A 20,027-nucleotide genomic window follows, 5' to 3' on the forward strand; every position below is an offset into this window, starting at 1 on the left:
TTTCAAAGGTCCTTTGAAACTACTGACCCTTATTATTTCTTCTGTCATTTAAGAATAATGGCAATTGACCAGCTGAAGGCCAACTTTTATAGTTATTTATATGTAGTAGGGCAGGGATTCCCAAACTTTTTTGTCAGCTGAACTATGTCAAATTACTTCAAAGTATCCCCTAAAATTTTATGTTAATATTCAAATTACTTTAACAACACATTCACATATTCAAGGTTCTCTGATGTTGGTTGAAAGTAACATGGGATAGAAGTATAGATAAAATATATTAATCTGTTATTAGTAATTGTACTATTTTCACTTTGTATCTGGACTTTAAAGTGGACACAAACCTTTTTTATAGTGTCTCAGTCTTACCACTAAGCTAAATTGCAATTATCGTGCAGCCCCATTTATTTATTTGAATTTTACGTTGGATAAAATTGATTATTCCTTTTCTTCAACTCATGAACCCCCTGCAGTTCTTCATGAACATCAATTTAAGAAATCCTTAATTAGGGTATAACAACACTAAAGGAAACACCATTAGGAAAAGATACCTATAAGTCAATAATCAATCAATCAAATGTATTTTATTTATTGAAATTTGTCTGACAAAAAATATTTTTGTGAAGAGAAATAAGCAGTCATTTAGAAGCCCAACAACAAGGGGCTTTTTACCCTAAATAATATCCTTTCACATATTTAACAATTTCTGAATCATGAATTGTTGATTTAATGACTTTAAACAAGTCTTGCATCTTCAAATATCCATGAATTTTTCTGGGATTCTCATTAGCTAAAAATCTGCCATTTGTAAAAAGAAAAAAAAAACATGATTAATTGTTAAAGTCCCCTTGTGGAGAAAATCAAGCTTTTAATGTTGTTTATATATGTGATGTTTTGCTTTAAGACAAACCATGTGCAAATTCAGTGAACACCATTGCTAAGTATTTTCTCTTCAAAAACGCGGTTTGAAATCGCTGGTGTTTCTGACGTCACAAAAATCTTGTAACCAATCACGTCACTGCTGGCGGGCTTTAACAGCGAACTAGCAGGGGATTCGTGAGAAGCCAAGTTATCCCGGTATATTTTTCTGTTGATATAAAAAATCGGGTAGATTTAGTAATATAGCGGGTGTATGATGTCATAACTTATGATTATATGTCTTTCTCCACTGACAAAGCGTTTCTGATGATTTTTAGAAGGCAGCTGTCTGACTCTGTGATGCGAACGGGAACATGGTTTGTGTAACATAACATTAGCAACACATTATTAGCTGTTTGATAACAGTCAAGCAAGTTTACCTCAGTAAGTTGGCAGAGTGAATCTGTGAGCTGGCGTGAGTGAGTGGAGGCGGGGCTAATTAGAATATTCATGTATCAGCTTGTCCTAAACAATTATTTACACGAAAACCCCGTTTTTATCACAGAAAACGATTATTTCTAAAAACTATTCCATCATCTATCCTCTTGATCTTTCCAGGATAATTGCATAGCTTTATTACAACAATCACAATTGGAAATGGTATCTAATCATGATAATTAAGAGTATAGTCAAAAAAGAGGCGCATAGTTTAATAATTTAACCTGAGAGCTGTAATCAACCATAACTGAGCTGGGATAATTTGAAAAGTGCTGCACAGAAGCAGGAGAATGAGGTTTATGACACAAAGGAGTAGATTTGCATATAAATGTGAATTTAATAGTATAAATTAGGCACACTTACATAATTGCGCATCATTATTTTGTGCAATGCTTATTCAGTTTTACAGTGATTATGTTATTATGCATTTGCCTGCTGATTATTACAAGTTAGCTTTATCTTTGACCTGAATACTTCACTTCATTTTATACTTCACAAATTCACAAAGTTTACTGTATATTTGCCAAGAAATTAATTCCCAGAAAGATACTGAGCTCTATTCCCACTGAAATGCTTTTAAGTACAAATGAATGATTCCTTCGTCAGTGCAATCATTTCTTCTGCGTACTAATTTTAGAAACAGACATGAACAAATAGGGTTCTTAATGTGTCAGGTCATTTAAAGAACCAGCACAATAAAACATTCATTGCCTCGTCTCAGAAGCGAGAAGCTGATATGAAACCGTATATATTTCAAGTCTGAAAATGAATGACTCAGACTCCTCAATGAAGCAGAAAAAGATGAATGTTATACAGCGCTGCAAATGCTATATTGCTTATATTTGGCATTCTGGATTTACAATCAATGCAATAGAGTAAATGTAAAGATGAGTGGGTTATTCATGGAGGCATATTTCATTTTGTTGGCTTGCAACTGAACAATCCTTAAGATTTTATGATTATTTTTTTAAACAGAGGGCAAATTCTTGTTTTGAACTCTCATGAAGCATTTCATAAGATACAGAAGCAATTTCAGCAGTCAATCTGTTTGCTTCTGCCTGAAATGCATGATGCATACCCTTGTGAAAATAGCATAAAAATAGTACTAATGGAAATAACTTTGAAAGTCTACCTCCAAACTGAATGTAATGTCCTTGGACATTTGATTGCATGATTCCAAAGCAAATGTATTGTTTAAATATAGATTAAATTGAGATTTTAGTTCTTTATATGTAATTTATAATCACTTCTTTGTCTTTGAAATATGATTACTGCCAACTGACAAACGTTTATTTATTTAACTGTACGTTGTAGAATGCAATCATGCATGTAAATGTTATTTAATTGCACATTTGTAATGATGAAATTGCAATTTAGTACATTTAAAATATAACCATTAAATGTAATATCAAATAACATACAGTTACAATTATAATCTTCACATGTGCTTTAGTATAATAAAAACATCAAAATAAGTGTACTTTAAAGCGTGACGGAAGATTATTAAAACATTGGAACTTTTAATTTGACATTATCACTTTTAAAAGTCTACTTAATTGTGTTAAACAGTGATGAAAGTGTACTCTCTTTAAGTACATTTAATATACATATTTCATTAAAGCCACCATGAAATGAAAATTGACAATTCTTATTCTTTTATATTAAATATTGCAGTGTTTATTATAAATGATTTATCAGTGTCAGGGTGTGGCTGTAATGATGAGCAAGACGGAGTAGAAAACAAAACAGTCTTTATTTAATCCACAAACTAAAACTCAGGAGGTCGCAGGAAAATAAAGAACACAACCACGTTTAACTAGACAGTGAAACACAGGAAACTGAGGGCTTAAATGCACAGAGGGTGATAGGAACACTGAACAAAACAGAGCATACAAGTGACAATCAGTGCTTTTACTTTATTTTCTTTACTCAAAAATATCTTCCCCTCCCTCATCTCTTCTCCGATGAAGTGATACTGGTGCAAGTGCAGGACAATCTGTCACTCACATCAGATTGACCAATAGCAAACCGCAACGATCAAGGCCGTAACCAGGGTTTGAAAATTAGTGAGGTCCGGGGTGTTGTGTAAAGAATTTTGCTATAATAATGGTTTGGCCATTGGACCCACATTTCCCAATGGACATTAAGCTGTGACCCTTTTTTTTAATGGAATTTGGCATATATATATATATATATATATATATATATATATATATATATATATACAGGGGTTAAATTTGGATTTAATTATGTGTGGGGTAGTCTCTCACTAGGGGGGTCCGAGGGTTTGCCCCCCCGGGATTTTTTTGTGAAAAATAAACCAAAATGGCACTTTCTGGAGAGTTTTGTGCAAAGAAAAAGTAGGTCTAGCAAGTGCAACGCAATCTCACGACCAATTCGTCCGAATTTGACGAGTGATTAAAAGATGGCTAATTCGTACGAATTCGTACGACCTCATTCGTAGGAATTTGTACATTTGTCTAAACCCACGTGATGGGTAGGTTTAGGGGCGGGGTCAGGGTCATTCGTACGAATTCATACGAATTGGGCAACTCGTCAAATATGTACGTTTTAGCAAAAATCGTACTAATTCGTACGAGTGAGGTCGTACGAACTGTTACGAATTAGCCATCTTTTAATCACTCGTCAAATTCGGACGAAATTCACACAGATCAAACACAAATATGCTGACTGAATAGATTGCTAGTTGAGAAACACTGCTTTAATTAATGTTTTTATGATGGCTTTGTGAAAGGTTAACTAAACAGCATGAGCCGTCTTCCAGCTGGCCAGTAAGTTATTTGGCAAATTTCATTCTGTAGGCTAACATACAGATCTGTTTTATGCTATTGTTTTTGATAGTGTTATACATTTCTTACAGATAATCGATTGTCATTGCGTTTGTCTTACCGAATGTGGTAGCTTTATGCAATTACAGTTTGTCTATAAGCTTCTTTTTTTTTAAATGTATTAATGCCGACAGTTAAATGTTGCCAGATATTGCTACGAAAAACAAGCAAAACAAAATAATAATAATAATCCGAAATAAGTTCAAAGCTTGTGTTTTGGAAATAAGGTTAATATATCACTAAACCTTTCCACATTAATAACTTCCTAAAGTGTCACATTAAATCAGAAAAACAGGTGACTACTGCCACCTTTCTATTAGGTGGATCTGGCAACACGGAGGCTGCACCCGCGTTCACAACGCGCTCTCAAGCCCCGTTCAGTTCACTGCGCCAGCTTCTCGCAGCAACATGAATTGCAAACACTCATATGAGGTGGTTTAAACACTGCTAATTAATCATTCAGAGAGCTTGACATTTTATTTTTGAATGTAAAAAAAATGACCGAGGTCCGGACCTCGGTGACCTCATAGCTGGCTACGGCCATGGCAACGATCCAACGACCCAATCAATTCCCGATAGACAAAATCAAGTCCCGGCCTAAAATTGTTTCTGTTTGTGAAGCCGTTTCCCTATCACAATAGGGAAGAAAAGATTTCATGCCAACTTTAACATTATATTATCTGCAAGTACAGTCTTCTAAAAATAAACGTTCAAAATTTGAAATAGTAGCCTATAGACCTTATGCACCAGAGAAGCGAGGGCGCCGCCATCTTTAGAATATTGTCTTTGAACTTCCGTTTTTGCGGTTGCTCTGTATATTTCTATGGCATCGCTGTCCAGGAGTAATTAGCTGGTGAAGTTGATTTACTTATTGTAGAGTTAACGAAAGTTATCATGAGCATTGTAATGTTTATGATAAGCATTGTAAAGCATATCTTAACCAATGGACCTTGGGAATTTTTTTTTAACGAGCCGTTCATTCATAACTAGGCAAAATCAAAAAGACAATGAGCTCAGCGCGGAAAAGGGGCGTGGCTACATAAGGTCTATAGCATAGTAAAGTATAATATAATGGTATAATAGTATAGTAACCTTGCGTGCATTGCTAGTTACAGCACTTGTATACTGTTGCCCTCTTGTGTGGATAAAAGCGTCTGCTAAATGATTAAATGTAAATGTAGTCCAAAGTAGTCAGACTGAAATTTAAAAGTAATGCTTGCTGGTTACAGCAATTAAGATAGACTTCATTGAAATGTTACCTTAAAATTATGTGATTCCATATATGCGTTTAGAAGAGGCAATGGAAGGCTTCACTTTCTCTGGTTTATTTCCTAAATCCTCAAGGCTGCAGTTTTTGAAAGTCTTTGCCCATCTGTGGAGAATGTAATGATATTTTAATCCTGCTGTCAGGCACACAGGGTCTAGGCCAAGCTGGGAAAAGACTCCCAAAACTCTAGTCTCCATAACACACCACATGACAAGCAAATCGGGAACTATCCTGTAATATATCATCTCACTGACTACTGTTTTTTGGATGTGCAATTGTCACTATCTGAGGTAAGTGATGTTGATAGGATCATTTATTTTTAACACCTGGGTTGCCTACTTGAGTAGTAGATACTTACAAACCCATACTTCCTTGTCACCACCGCACACTTAAGCACGGGCAAGGGCTCCCTTAATTTTAGGAGCCCTGTTTCTTAAAAAAATCTATTTACTGTAAATTACTTTGAGTGACAAGGAGTTCCACTAGACTGCAAGTATCATGTCATTTCTGAAACAAAGATGCAAAAACAATTAATAGAATGCATAGAATATATCGAGTTAAACATGTTCTGAGCATTTTAAATTAAACATTGATTACTCGTGTGATGCTTGTAGAAGTGACAAGGAAGTCTTTATTTTTATTTTGCATTGATCACAACTATTCTGGGTTGATGTAGAACATTTAATTAAGAAGAGATTAAATCTTTATTTACAGGTGGATTTGACATAATGCTATACTTCAATGACCATGATTAAACTGATTAATTATTTTTTAATGTTGTTTATATGTCTATATTTTTAATATACAAACCATGAGCAAATTCATAAGTCAACACATTGCTGAGTATTTTCTCCTTAAAACTGCAGTAAACCAAAGACAGTTTGCATATTCATAGCATTGCCTCATTTTAAGGCATGGATAATTTTTTTCAAGGAATATGTGATTATGGTGATCAAAGATGAGTTTTAAGGAATAAAATTATTGACTACAGGGGGACTTTAAGCATATCTTATAAAATTGTTAATATTACCCAAACCAAATTGTTCTCACTTAATGACTTCAAGCTTTATAATGTTTCACATAGGCCTAATTGTAAAAATGTGATTATATAAGTGTAAAATATTAAAGTTCCCCTGTTGTCAATAATCCCTTAAAACTCATCTTTGATCACCAAAATTACATATTTAAACGTTTTTCCCTGAAATTTTTTTTATTCATGCCTTAAAATTGCTTGACTGTAACTACACCCTATCTTACGGTGGCCGAGACAGCTCAACGCGCTGCAACTGAAGAAAACACATGCAAATAGAAAAAAACACATGCAAATAGAAAAAAACGCGTGCAAATAGAAAAAAACACATGCAAATAAAATAAAACGCATGCAAATAGAAAAAAACGCATGCAAATAGAAAAAAACGCGTGCAAATAAAAAAACACCCGCAAATTAAGAATACATCTTCATCAGTTTCATAACACATGTATGCTCCAAATACTCAACACCACCAAATAAAGAAACGCGCTGCAAATAACACAGAACACAACGGAAATGTTTCCAGGGGAACCAAATAAGGAGAGGGGGTTCAGCGAAAAATCGGCAGCTGGCAGCAGGAAGTAGCTGCCACTGGCAGCAGGAAGTAGCTGCCGTTGACAGCTGACCGTACCTGCCAATAAAACCGGACGTCAGCTGCCGCTATAACCGGAAATCGGAGGTGTATGCCGCTTTTAGCCAGGCAAATAATTATTATATTAATTTATATATAATTTTTGTACTTATTTACATTTTATTAGTAATTATTTTATATAATTTGATTAAAATCAAGTTACGAAGATCATAGAAATAATAAGAAACAAAAAAACAAGCTACACTTGAAATTATGCATTTGTACGTGTATAAATATAACTTATGAATGAGTATACATGTTTGTTAAATAATGAAATATATACATGCATAAATTAATTCCTATGTACATAAACATTCATTAAACTTAATGAAAGTCCTGTCTAAAAGAAAAAAAGAACATTGTCTTATCAATGACCTTTATTTAAAATCATATTTTGCTATCATTAAGTTCAGTTTTACATTTGCAGTACTTAAATACATTCTTGTATTTGTTTAATAAAGCAGCTGTAACTTTTGAAACAGGCTTGATATTTGGGGCATGAATGACATCAGTACATACATGTTGGCTACTTCTGATTGGCTAAGAGAAAAGTCTAAATTCTACACTTATGGATAGATAGAAGATAAGCCGACATTAATCAAGATAATTGTCATCCGAGTCCAAGACTTGGTTCGGTGATGACCTCGGAGGTCGTAGAAATGCATCTCGGGGTCTGTTGTTGCATATCACAAGACCTGCACAGATCATTCAACACACACACAAAAGCACAAGGGAATCGCAGTTCCTCCAAGGTTGTAGAGGGCCTAAGCTCATCATTATAAGGACAGACTACCAAAACATACTGATAAAACACTCCTTCCTCAGATAGTACGGACAATGATCACTTTATTCATTAAAGAAATACACATACAATTCTGTGAATCCGATCACATAAGTTAACTTGGTCAGCAGAAAACAGACTGATGAGGGTCTTCTTCAGACTTGAGCTCTTCTATTAGCTTATTAGCAAAGTTAGAAAGAAAGAATTTTAGTTAAGTTAAAGATTAGTTAGAAAAAAAGAAAGATTAGTTATAATAATAATAATAATTTATTGTCATTCCAGTGATACAACAAAATTACATTAGGGCATCAGTCGACAGTGCAATTTCATGAGGTATAAGAGATCAACAAGGGCATATTTTGTAAACAGGACACAGCGGCAGATATCAACCAAGAAAAAAAGAAAAAAAAGAAGGTGTATGAGGCGGAGAATCAATAGTAACCAGGAAAAGAGAGTATACTTGTATGTGCTGCAGCGATGCAAAGTCCGGTCACAATTATTGCAATGTTGGATAATATGCATAATAGACGGATAAACGAGATTAACAATAGCAAGGAAACAGGGAAAGCGACATAAAACAAACAAGGAAAGGGCATATGAGGCAAAGAATCACTATTAACCAGAAAATGTGTATAATTGTGTGTGCTGCAACAATGCAAAGTCCAGTTCACAGTTATTGTAGTTGTTGGGTAGTGTTAAGTGAGTGGATTAAGTGAGAGGAGGAGGTAGCCGGGGATGGTGTTATTCAGCAGTCTAACTGCCTGAGAATAGAGGCTGTTGGCCAGTCTGGCTTGAAGGGACCTGTACCTCCTACCCGATTGTAGCAGGATGAACAAGCCGTGTGCTGGATGGAACCGATCTCATGATGTTGTGTCCTACGCAGTTAGATGAGTTAGATGATTAAGTAGGCTTTTAGACTGGAACTGGTAGAGTGAACGAATTTGCACTCTCCAGCAGCTGACACCAATCACTGCAAAACCCTGGATGGGTGTTTTCCGAGTAAAAACCTTGCATTTCTCCTCGTTTTCCTCTTCCAACATAACCTAGAGGATTCATAAGAAAATTGTGAGATTAATATCCAAATTACCTTATTAACAGTGCACATGGATGCAGCCACATGAATGACTATTCTTATTGCATTTTGTCATTAAGCACATTTTCATTCATAATTGATGCACCTGGTAAGCAGTTCTTGTAAATGTCATTGCAGTGTCTGCAGGGCTGCAGTGTGTACATCTGATAATATTCTTGACATGTCTTCTCTCTCCAATTTGTTACACCTGAATATTTCAATTTGAGGAGCATAAAAATGAGCATGATTAAAAAGAGAATAATTGAAGACATAATTACATTTACATTTATTCATTTAGCTGACGCTTTTATCCAAAGCGACTTACAATTGCTATATATGTCAGAGGTCGCACGTCTCTGGAGCAACATACCAATACATTTCTCAGTTACCATTTTAAAACCACATTTCAATCAAATGTGTAAAAGAAAGTAAATACAAACATACTGTCAAGCCAGCAGAAGTGTGCCCTCCTCCTAAACGAGTCTGTATCCACCAGACTTCTGAATTTAGAACAAACTAAAGACAGATTTAACAAACCGGAATCACCCTCCTCAAGGACCACGTGAAGAAGAATTTCAGACAGGACAGCGTCTGGCAACTATTGGGTATTACAAACAAACCAAAAAATGAATACTGCCATTTCCAAACATCATGACCTAACCTCCCTTAAAACAAAATGTGCATCCTATGGGTGCAGGTAATACATGAAAACATTTAATTTAACAATAAGATATGTCATAAAGCTACTAGTTTGTGAGAAAATAAAGGCTTGAAATCTGTTCGTTCTTTGCTTCTGTCATATTGAATGTACTACTACCATCAAGATTTCGATGTTCTGTACTTGTCCTGCCTCCTCACTGATCGACATGGCTGATGTGCGCTTCTTTCTAAAAACAAAACAAAAACAACATGCATTTCATTACCAAACATTACTTAGCCAAAATAGTTTTTATTTACATATTCTATCTATACCTTCCATTTGTCATTTTTGACAATAGCAGATTCACCCACCACCGCCTGATATGGGCCATATCATTCTGAAAAGCAAAAGATAAATTTGGAAATGGATGTTTAAAATGTCCAAAAATAATACCTTTCCTAAAAAAATATTAAGAGAAGGGATAGTGCTTACCTGGGTGAAGTCAAACTCCCAGTTAAACACCTTGTACAGTGCATACTGTCAGACAGATAACACATTTTTAAAGGGGTGGTTGATTATGATTTCACTTTTCTAACTTTAGTTAGTGTAATGTTGCTGTTTGAGCATAAACAACATCTGCAATATGAATAAGTTACGACGATCAAAGTTCAAAGCAAAGGGAATTTTCTTTATACAGAAATCACTTTTTGAGGACTACAACAAACAACTGGTAGGGAATACACAAGCTTCCTCCTGGGCAATATGCTATAAAAATTATCTGTAAGGTATTTTTAGCTAAAATTTTCACATACACGCTCAGGGGAAATCAGAGACTTACTTTACATATTGTAAAAAGGGGTATTATACACCCCTTTGATAATTACAAATATAGATCAAATTATTCACTTGTCAATCCCTGAAAAAAAGAAAGAAACTCTATTTTCATTGGGAACAGCCTGATAGTCTTTTGATGACAATTATGGATGTTGGGTTATCCTTAAGATAAATGTTATGGGGGGAAAAAAAACACCGTAATTACTTACCATTAGCATGAATACTCCACAGTCCACAGATCCTAACTGTGCTGGAACACCCTAGAAAAGAAATCAAAATGGAAAAATTTACATTTTATTTATGCACTAAAGATGGCAAATAAATCAATTGTTGTAACATGAAATCAATACCTTATTTTTAACAAGCTTCCAAGATCCTGGAACCATCTTTATTGCAATTGAGCTTAAAAAGAAGGGAAAAAGTTAATTATTTTATACACACGAGAGAGAGAGAACAAGAGGGAAAGAGAGAGAGGGAGAGGGAGAGAGGGGTATAGACAGGTATAGTCACATGACAGTTACCAGAACTAGGGAGCAGGTGTATTTTTTTTATTTTTTTTTTTATGCCACTGTCTATGCCCATCTAAAGCCAGAGAACAAAGTGTTGAACTGAACCACTGGACTTTAAAACTTTGAAACCCAGTTTCACAGACAGGGTTTAGATTATGCCAGGATTAGGCCTTAGTTCAATTAGGACATTGAAGTAGCTTTTATAAACAAGCCTTAGAAGTTTTTTTTACTGTTGTGAATATTAAAAGAAACAATGGCACTGACATTTTAAGAAGTTGCTTTCAGTTAAACCTGCATTTTAGTCTGGGACTAGTTTGAGACTTGTCTGTAAAACTGGGGGTGAAAGTTATATGGAACAATGAACAGTTCCATTATATTTTGTATAGATTTATATAAAATTAAACAAATATTAACAATATATACAGTATATAGAATGCATAAAACTTCAACTGGAACACAGAACAGTTTTTTGCCCCACGGAACTCCATGGAATGGAATTATACAGTATGTAAACCTGAACATTGATACACAGTCAGTATCTCCATAACCTCTAGGGTCAGTGGAGTCGAGGACATGTATCCTTTTAAGTTTCGGGAGTAATACCTGCAGAATACACAAAGCAAACTTCCTACAATATAGCCTGCCTGTGTGTAGGTTGGTTATTTCTTGTTTTAATTTTTAAGTATACAATTTTTATTAAGATAAAGAGGGAATACAATTAATGTCTAATTATGATTACCATAGAAATGAACAATATCAAATATGGCTGTCAGGCAAAACCTTGGATGAAAACAATGATTAAGATATTTCCAAAATTAAACGAATGGTATTTGAAGAAATCAACAACTTACACACAGGGTCCAGTGACCTGATTTGCATATAGGAAATAGGATGCAGTCTTTTGAGGATGCATCAGTCTGTTGGAGTGAACAGAGGAACAACAAACAGAGCATATTGTTGGAATGTGGCAATTCATCTGAGAAATTACAATAAGTTAAACTACTTTAAGTTAAATAAGATAACTTAAAATTGATACTTCTCCCCAAATTTTAAATTATGTCATCATTTACTCACCCTCAACCTGTCCCTTTAAAGGAGGATATCAAACCTACTTTCTAAAACTACTTACCGGCAGGGACAGAAATGGATCACAATTCAAAGGTGGTTGCCAAGTGGCCACCACATATGAATCAAGAACATGAACATCCTTGCCCTGTAAAAAAAGAAAAAACACGTTACAACTTAATTTTAAAAGCACAAATATGTAATATCATTAATACTTTATATTACACAGGTTTGTCAATGACACCCATAATACCTTCTCTCCAGCAATGTGGGATAACTGAGAAAGGCAACAGTTCATCACCTATTGCATAAGGATCAGGAATGTTAGGTAAAAAAAATAGATCACAAGTTACTTAAAATATATTAAAATAAAGTTGTGTAACATATCCACTAACTGTTGCCTCCACTTCCTGGTTCAATCCTAAAGACATCAAGTCAGATCTTTTCAACACTGTTTTACCCACGGCACCTATGATTTCATCTGGTGATTGGGTCCCATCCAAAACATGATCAAACTAAAACAGTAACAATAGAACAGACTAATTTTAGTCAAATGTTAGTTGTCAAATGTCAATGTCAAATTTTAGATAAAATCTAAAATCAAGACAGTTTATAATACATTTGAACATTGTGTTCCTTATGTGAAAACATACCAGTGGGTTTGGGTGGTTTTGCAACTGGAAATCTGAGGTTTCCTTCCTGGCACGTATGTTTGTCCGTCCCCAGCAATCTGTGTCAGGCTCTGGTGAACTTGGTGGAACTACAAAATACAGAAGTTTAGAATATGGTGAAGTAATATGATTAAAATGGATTTATGGTTTTCATTCCATCAGGTATTTTGTATTAAAACATGGCACATTTGGGATATTGGCTACCAAATAATGATTTATATAAAAACCTAAACCTGATATTTACAATTACTGAAGTGATTCAAGTCAACTTTACCTTCTTGAAGTTCTGTGGTACTACCTGTAGAGCACACAAAAAACATTAATGGCTAATTGAAACAATCTAAAGGGCATTAGAGGCAATATTGAAAATCAGTAATCACTAAAACTACCTTCATTCCTGAATGTCAATTTCCCATGTAGGCCAATGTGGATTGAATGCTTTGCCTGCATCTTCAAAGTTTTTGTGTATTTTTCATTAACTCTTTTGTTGTGAAGATGAAAGTACAGTCGTAGGGAGAACATATAATGTTCATCCCTCATTTGACACAAAGAATATCTGCTGGAAGACAACTCCCGGTTTAGCTGTTCAGCTACGGAGGAATTAACAAGAGAAGCTAAGTGTGGTGCCAATTTCAAACTTCTCAAAACCTCCTCTTGTCTGCTTTGATTTTTTTGATGGAACCGATCATACAAAGAGAATCTTGCATTGGTTCCTGTCACAGGATGCAGTGAGGACAAAGTGTCAGAAGAATAGGTGGCCTCATTTTCAGAGACTTTTCTTGATGAGAAGCCAACACTTGTCACCCATGGGAACCGGACTTCAAGTCGTTTTTCCGCTGCTGCCTGGATGTGTGCAGCAGTGTTTTCACAAAGTCGTCCATCATATGGCTGGAAAAAACGTTGGTTGGTGCGATTATTAACGTGTCTTGCAACACGTCCAGCAATGTCGGACACATACACTGTGGGAGGGTGTTTAAAGCTCAAAAGAGCATCTCCATGATCACGGGCTGACTCTTGCCACCACAGTGCTGACTGGTAGTACACCACAGAGTGTGGGCAGGTCATGTGCAAAACACCACCTCCATTTGGCAAAACAAAGAAAAATGGTGTAAAATTTTAAAATTAAACATCCTCAAAACATTTCATATGCATGACAAAAAAGAAAGAAAGAAATGTAAATACAATTTAAAGGGTTGGTTAGTTCCCCCAAAATCGGGAATTTCTGTCATCATTTACTCACCCTCATGTCGTTCCAAACCCGTAACAAATTAAGATATTTTTGATGAAATCTTAGAGGATTCTGCACCATCCATAGACAGCAATATCATTGCAACATTCAAGGCCCAAAATGGTAGTGAAAAACACTTTAAAATAGTTTAACCTTAACGGTTCAACCTTAATATTATGAAGAGAAAAGAATACATAGTGCGCAAAAAACAAATATAACATCTTTATTCAACAATTTATTTTCTGTTTGTCTCCCGACATGGTAAACAGTGCAGCACTTCTGGGATCCACGGCAGAATGCCATCTAATTATTAGCCGACACGGTTCACGTGATCACCACGACACATGCGTGTGATGCTGACGCAGGAGACGGCCAATAGTGACGCGGCATTCTGAAGTAGAACCCGGAAGCTTTGCACCGTTCACACTACGTGAATAGCTGACACAGAAGAGAAGATAATCATTATTTTTTGAAATAAATTATTTTTGGGTTTGCGCACAAAAAGTATTCTCATTGCTTCGTAACATTAAGGTTGAACTACTGGAGACAGACTTTTTACTACCTTTCAGGGCATTGAAAGTGGTTATTGCATTGCATTCTATGGAGGGGTCAGAAACCTCTCGGATTTCATAAAAAATATCTTAATTTGTATTCCAAAGATAAACAAAGGTCTTACGGGTTTAGAACGACACAAGGGTCAGTGATTAATGACAACATTTCCCTAAATGGGTGAACTAACCCTTTAACATATGACAATGTCTTACCACCAGCCTTTTGAAGCTTAACAAACATTTTGGGGTACAAATCCTTGTACAGGAGTAGCTCCTCAAGTCTGTTAATTAAGTCAGTGGTACTACCCACGTGTGATACTCCCAGGGCATTGCAGGCTTTCACCAAGGCTTCTTTCTTTGGCTAAATATAAAAGTCATGGTTAATAAAGAAAAAAAAAATGGTAGAAAACATCATTACAGAATAAGGTACACTACATACAGTTTTGGACTCCAGCACTTGCAAAATGGCTTCTTCATCTATCTCCAAGCCACAGCTAGAGGTGAAAGCACGATCTTTCTGAGACAGACCTTTGTACACTTCTGTCTTTGGAACAATATCGCTTACCCTAGAGCAGTTACCCAGCCATGGAGTAAAGGCAGTGTATGTCAAGGGATGTGAATAAGGATTGGCAAATGTGTTGCCTAAAACGCAAAAAGGAAAATAAAACTTTCATTTCAGGATGTAAGCTATGGGTGCCCCCACTCCACCCCCAAAATAGCACTTACCATCACAGAACCCAGAAGCAGTCATTTCCTTCTCAAGTGTCTCCCATCTTGTTCTCACATTGACTTGAGTATCCTCTTGGCAGATTTTGTCCAAATTTGGCCGTTTAAACAGATGTGCTAATACACAACCAAGACAATGAGCAAAGCAGCAAATATATATCAAGACCAGTCATTATATGCACTCACAATTAACAATACACTCTCACTTACCAGGTAAATCAAATGCAATTTTCCAGTTTCCATCTGCAACCAAAACTGGAGGGCTGTGGCCACATCGAACACATGAATAGTCATAGGAGTACTCCCTCAGAGCAGAGAAATGATAAAATGCCTTTCGTATCAAATTGTGTGGAAGAGTGATGTTGGCATGATCCTCCATTGTTTGCAAAAAACGTCCAAGGGCAATATGATTCTATAAACACACACACAGACACACACCTGACATGTAGAATTATTTGTAAAATTCAAGTCATGTTTTTAAGTCACTCACTGCCAGTCCAGATGTCAGAAGAGAACAGAGGGGAATGGTCAAAAAGGTCCTGTTTTCATAATTGTGGAAACCAGACTGATATTCTTGAAACCTCACTGGACATCTACAAACAAGGCAGTCCTTCACATACACTGGCACATCTGGAGAAGACAGAAATTGTTTAAAAGATTAAATGTTAAACACATTGTGGAAAATACATGAAAAAGAGATCTATACATTTCTGAAATTAACCTCGAGTCACTGAAGATATTCCATACACTGTCCCATGCCGTGTAATTAGTACCCTCTCCCCCAAAGCTGGTGGAGTGGGACCAGGGCAATAAGGACAGTTGGACTCCAGGGGTTCAAAGAAGTCTGGTATTTGGCGTTCTTTTGTTGACAAATCCTGTGGAAGGTTTTCTGGCACCCTCTTTAGCCGCCACAAATAATCTGTCAACTTCTGTATGTCAGTAGAAGCCAGTGTTGCCACTTCTGTCTCTGCAACATCTCTGACCCTTTCATCCACATCACTGTCTTCACCATTTGGGTCAGTTTGACAGGAAAGGAGGTGGGGTTTCTCTTGAAACAGCCACCACATGCACATGTATCTGTGGACGCAGCTTCTCATTCTATTGCGGCACTGGCAGTGCCACTTGCCCAGATGGCTATCAAAAGAGACTCTGGTCCTTTCGAACTGACACCAGCTGTCTCTTACCCCAGTAAACACAGAAAAATAAACTAACCTGACAGAGGTATGCTCATGCCAAAAAATGGGGAAAACACAATCCACACCACCAGCAATACTTTTGTTTCTTAGCTGCACACATTCATCTTGTCGGGTTTTGGACAGCAGGCCACTGTCAACCATTGACTGCAAAGAGTCTTCCCTAAGTGCTGCTGGTGCAGAATAGCACACAGCTCTATTGGTTCTCTGAAGGTGATCGCATTCAACGCCTGGATTGCCACTTTCTACTCCAATCCTCATAAAATCTCGACACAGAGGTGACTCACAGCCAATAGACCCCGAGACGACTTGTTTCTTTATGTGAACAGGGACTCTAGGTCCATGGGCATCTTTTGGGGTGACAAAAATCCCATTTCGTTCATCAATACAAATGACAGGTGGCTGTTCCTTGACCTGCTGCCCTGCCTTTGGTTTTTCTGATGATGGCATTTCTGAGGGACAATATAAACATGTTAAAGTAAACAAAGATCAACAAATATTAAACATTCTTAAATACCAGTATCAAAGGTACATACTGTCTGGCTTGTTGGTAATTTTGCATGTAACTGAAAGATCTGCAAAAAGGACAAAAGATGAGGTGAGTTAATCATAACATGAAATAAAAATGAAACAAAACTTTAAAATTTAACTAATTACATTGCACATACTATGATTATGTAGGTGCTTTTTAAAGTCAGGGGCACGACACAAGATGTGCTGACACTTAGGGCAATGCCAATGGCACCTATTTTTTTGTCGGGCATTCAAACAAAAGCAAGGAACACAATATTTTTCTAGAAAGACAAGAGAATGTTAATACATTTTAACTTACAACAAACATGTTAAATGCATGCGTGCTTTGTACAATGCTTACGGATGCCATTGTCCTCAAAATATATGGCATGCTTTACATGCTTTTCCTGAAAGTGCTCAGGACTCGAAATCACCCCAGTTGTACAGTAGGGACAACTGCCTGTCCCAGAAAAGACGACATCTTTTCCAAAAGCAAAGGGTATTCCTACACATGCAGTGTATACGAGAAAATAACATATCTCAAATAGCAACACAAATTCATTCACATATAAAGGTAGAACATTTTAGAAGTCTAATTACATCTTTAACATGGGCAGGTATTTGCATGTTCTGCTCAAATGAACTTTAGTAAGTAAGATTTTGGTAAATAATTGGCTTCTTATCTGCCATAATTGATTGGCAGTTACACAAGAGGTGTAGAGCAGGGTGTACACAGAGTAAGAAAAAGAAAGGTAGTTCTTAAAAGAACTGTTTTGTCCAAAAATGCAATAGTAATAAAAAAATCAATAAATGGTTGGATATCAGACAATCCCCTGAAAAATTAAATACACAAAAAACGACATGGTTATTAGTGTTGCACGTGTAACGTTAGGCTGAGCTTGTCAATAATTCCAATAAATCAGCATTACCTTTATTCTAATCAATAGATTAAGTTACCATGTTAACAAACGCTAATATTTAATGGTGATGGTAATAATAACGTTGTATTTAAAGTTAATGGTAGCCCCTCACAAACCAGGACCACACAGTGCACAAGCTGCGTTTCTGCAATAGGCACAGATACACTGTCTCTAACATAAAAAGTTAAAATTTACAGAGCAACAAATATTTATAATCTGATAATTCATTTACGAATTTACCACGCCAAAAACAGCCGCCATTGCTGAAAATTCGCGGGCGCCACCAATGAAAATGGCCTGCTGTCGAAGTTACATATGATTGGTTGCTGCTACGTTGGACGACACTGATTGGCTGCCACGAACTGGCAGGTCCCTCCTAATTTGGCAGGGCTTCCGGCTGTCAACGGCAGCTACTTCCTGCTGCCAGTGACAGCTACTTCCTGCTGCCAGCTGCCGATTTTTTAGCTGAACCCCTACTGGAAATAAGTGACGAACCGGCTGGGACGTGCTGGCATAGATATCCATAAATCTATGCGTGCTGGTGCTTACAGCTTAAAATAATACTTTATTTATTTATTTATTTGTGCAAAACATACAGAGATTACATTTTTTTATGACATACAACTTGTATACAATGTACAAAATGTATTAACAATATGTTCAATGTCATCAGAATACAAATGAGAAAAGAACAATGAGCTGGAAACTAAAATAAATAAATAAAAAAGATAAAGAAGAAAAACATGAAGGAAAGATATTTATCTAAACATCAGTTACACTGTACAAATTGTTTCATGTTATTACATTTTCATAAATAAAAGTTTCGTAAGAAATGTTAGGTAATGTAGGGTCCAAAATTTTAAAGTTGAGACACACAGATATATAACGCATATTTTCAAAGCTTTTTTGTAAACTAAAAATAAAAATGTATTTGCAACCGTTATGTTAACAGCATTATATTTCTGTGGTAGATGGGTAAGACCAGCTGATGGACGCCGTGCTGCGTTGTCATGGGAACATCCCAGGTGAAAATAATGAGGAAATTACGCTCCACACGGCTATAACAGCACACTAGAGCCCTGCTCACTCCAAAGGCCCACTTTAAGGGCTCTGCAATCTGCCCTTCGAAGAGAGTAGGGCACAGGGACGCTCACGAGCAGTAAGCACGTCCCAGCCGGGTTCGTCACTTATTTGGTTCCCCTGGAAACATTTCCGTTGTGGTCTGTGTTATTTGCAGTGCATTTTCTGTATTTGGTTGTGTTGTGAACTTTTGCAGCGCGTTTCTGTATTTGGAGCACACGTGTGTTGTGAAACTGATGAAGATGTTTTTTTTTAATTTGCAGGTGTTTTTTTCTATTTGCACGCGTTTTTTTCTATTTGCATGTGTTTTCTTCAGTTGCAGCGCGTTGAGCTGTCTCGGCCACCGTACTATCTCCCTTTAATACGCGGTTCTATTAATATGCAAATTAGCCCCGGCACACGTTGACCCGATTGGTTATAAGGTAGTTTGTGACGTCAAAAACACCAGCGATTTCGCGTTTTTGAGACTGTCTTTGGTTCACTACAGTTTTAAAGAGAAAATACTCAGCAATGGTGTAATTGGTGTTGACAGAAGCATTGCATAAAAGCATATTAAAAACACCAAGACATAAACAGCATTAAAAGCTTGATTTTCAAAACGGGTGACTTTAAAGTGCCCCATTATGCTATTCTAAAGGTTCCTAATTTTGTTTCGGAGGTCTTTCATTTTCTCATAATGTAGATTGCACATCACCACATTTTTCAATTATTATCAAACGACTCAATTCGGTCTCTAAATCCCTCCTTTCCGCGATCTATACTCTGCTCTGATTGGCCAGATGGCCCCATTCAATACAGTCTGAAAATAATATAAAAGAACTAGGCTACTAAAACCTTAGTGACAGGATCTGAACAGCAGTGCCAAAGCTCACACACACATACTTGGGAAAATGCAGATTACTCACTGCTTTCTGAAAGGATAATTTCCATCTCCCGTATAATATGATGTAGGCTATTATAATATATCGTTGACATCAGCAGGATCGATTCGTGCATATGATGGACTTCTTCAAAAAGGACCATTTGTCTTTTACAGCTTGTTAAACAGCCATGTCTTTGATTGCAAAACTTTGTGTGAACTATGATGACACATTCTACATTTAATGAGTCAGTG

At 36.4% G+C, this 20,027-nt stretch overlaps 2 protein-coding genes across 2 annotated transcripts; both read right to left on the reverse strand.

The window, feature by feature from the left end:
* Window positions 1-8,808: 8,808 nt before the first annotated feature.
* Window positions 8,809-15,586, reverse strand: LOC130080416 (uncharacterized). The gene is made up of 17 exons (XM_056245767.1): window positions 15,418-15,586; window positions 15,208-15,324; window positions 14,921-15,123; window positions 14,695-14,842; window positions 13,092-13,781; window positions 12,977-13,000; window positions 12,685-12,791; window positions 12,427-12,546; window positions 12,285-12,332; window positions 12,096-12,179; window positions 10,667-10,717; window positions 10,116-10,160; window positions 9,956-10,020; window positions 9,801-9,870; window positions 9,428-9,581; window positions 9,090-9,191; window positions 8,809-8,954 (listed from the first exon to the last, which is right to left on the reverse strand). The coding sequence occupies exons 1-17, from the start codon at window positions 15,584-15,586 to the stop codon at window positions 8,824-8,826; spliced, it is 2,328 nt and encodes a 775-aa protein (XP_056101742.1). The 3' UTR covers window positions 8,809-8,823.
* A 287-nt stretch (window positions 15,587-15,873) lies between these two features.
* LOC130080417 (uncharacterized) lies at window positions 15,874-16,850 on the reverse strand. Its single transcript, XM_056245768.1, has one exon. It carries the CDS (start codon window positions 16,848-16,850, stop codon window positions 15,924-15,926), a length of 927 nt encoding a protein of 308 aa, XP_056101743.1. The 3' UTR covers window positions 15,874-15,923.
* Between the last annotated feature and the right edge of the window lie 3,177 nt (window positions 16,851-20,027).

This window comes from Rhinichthys klamathensis, unplaced genomic scaffold, assembly GCF_029890125.1.
Source record: "Rhinichthys klamathensis goyatoka isolate OS25496 unplaced genomic scaffold, OSU_Roscu_1.1 h1tg000035l_1, whole genome shotgun sequence".
Lineage (NCBI taxonomy): Eukaryota > Metazoa > Chordata > Actinopteri > Cypriniformes > Leuciscidae > Rhinichthys > Rhinichthys klamathensis.

Bases quoted from the DNA above. Each gene is read 5' to 3' on its own strand.
- LOC130080417 (XM_056245768.1), bottom strand. From the start codon at position 16,850: ATGCCATCATCAGAAAAACCAAAGGCAGGGCAGCAGGTCAAGGAACAG.
- LOC130080416 (XM_056245767.1), bottom strand. From the start codon at position 15,586: ATGGAGGATCATGCCAACATCACTCTTCCACACAATTTGATACGAAAG. The intron at 13,782-14,694 runs GTAAGACATTGT...TGCCAAATGGAG, and splicing joins TAAGCTTCAAAAGGCTGGTG to GTGGTGTTTTGCACATGACC. The intron at 10,021-10,115 runs GTAAGCACTATC...TTTGCTTTTCAG, and splicing joins GGGAGTTTGACTTCACCCAG to AATGATATGGCCCATATCAG.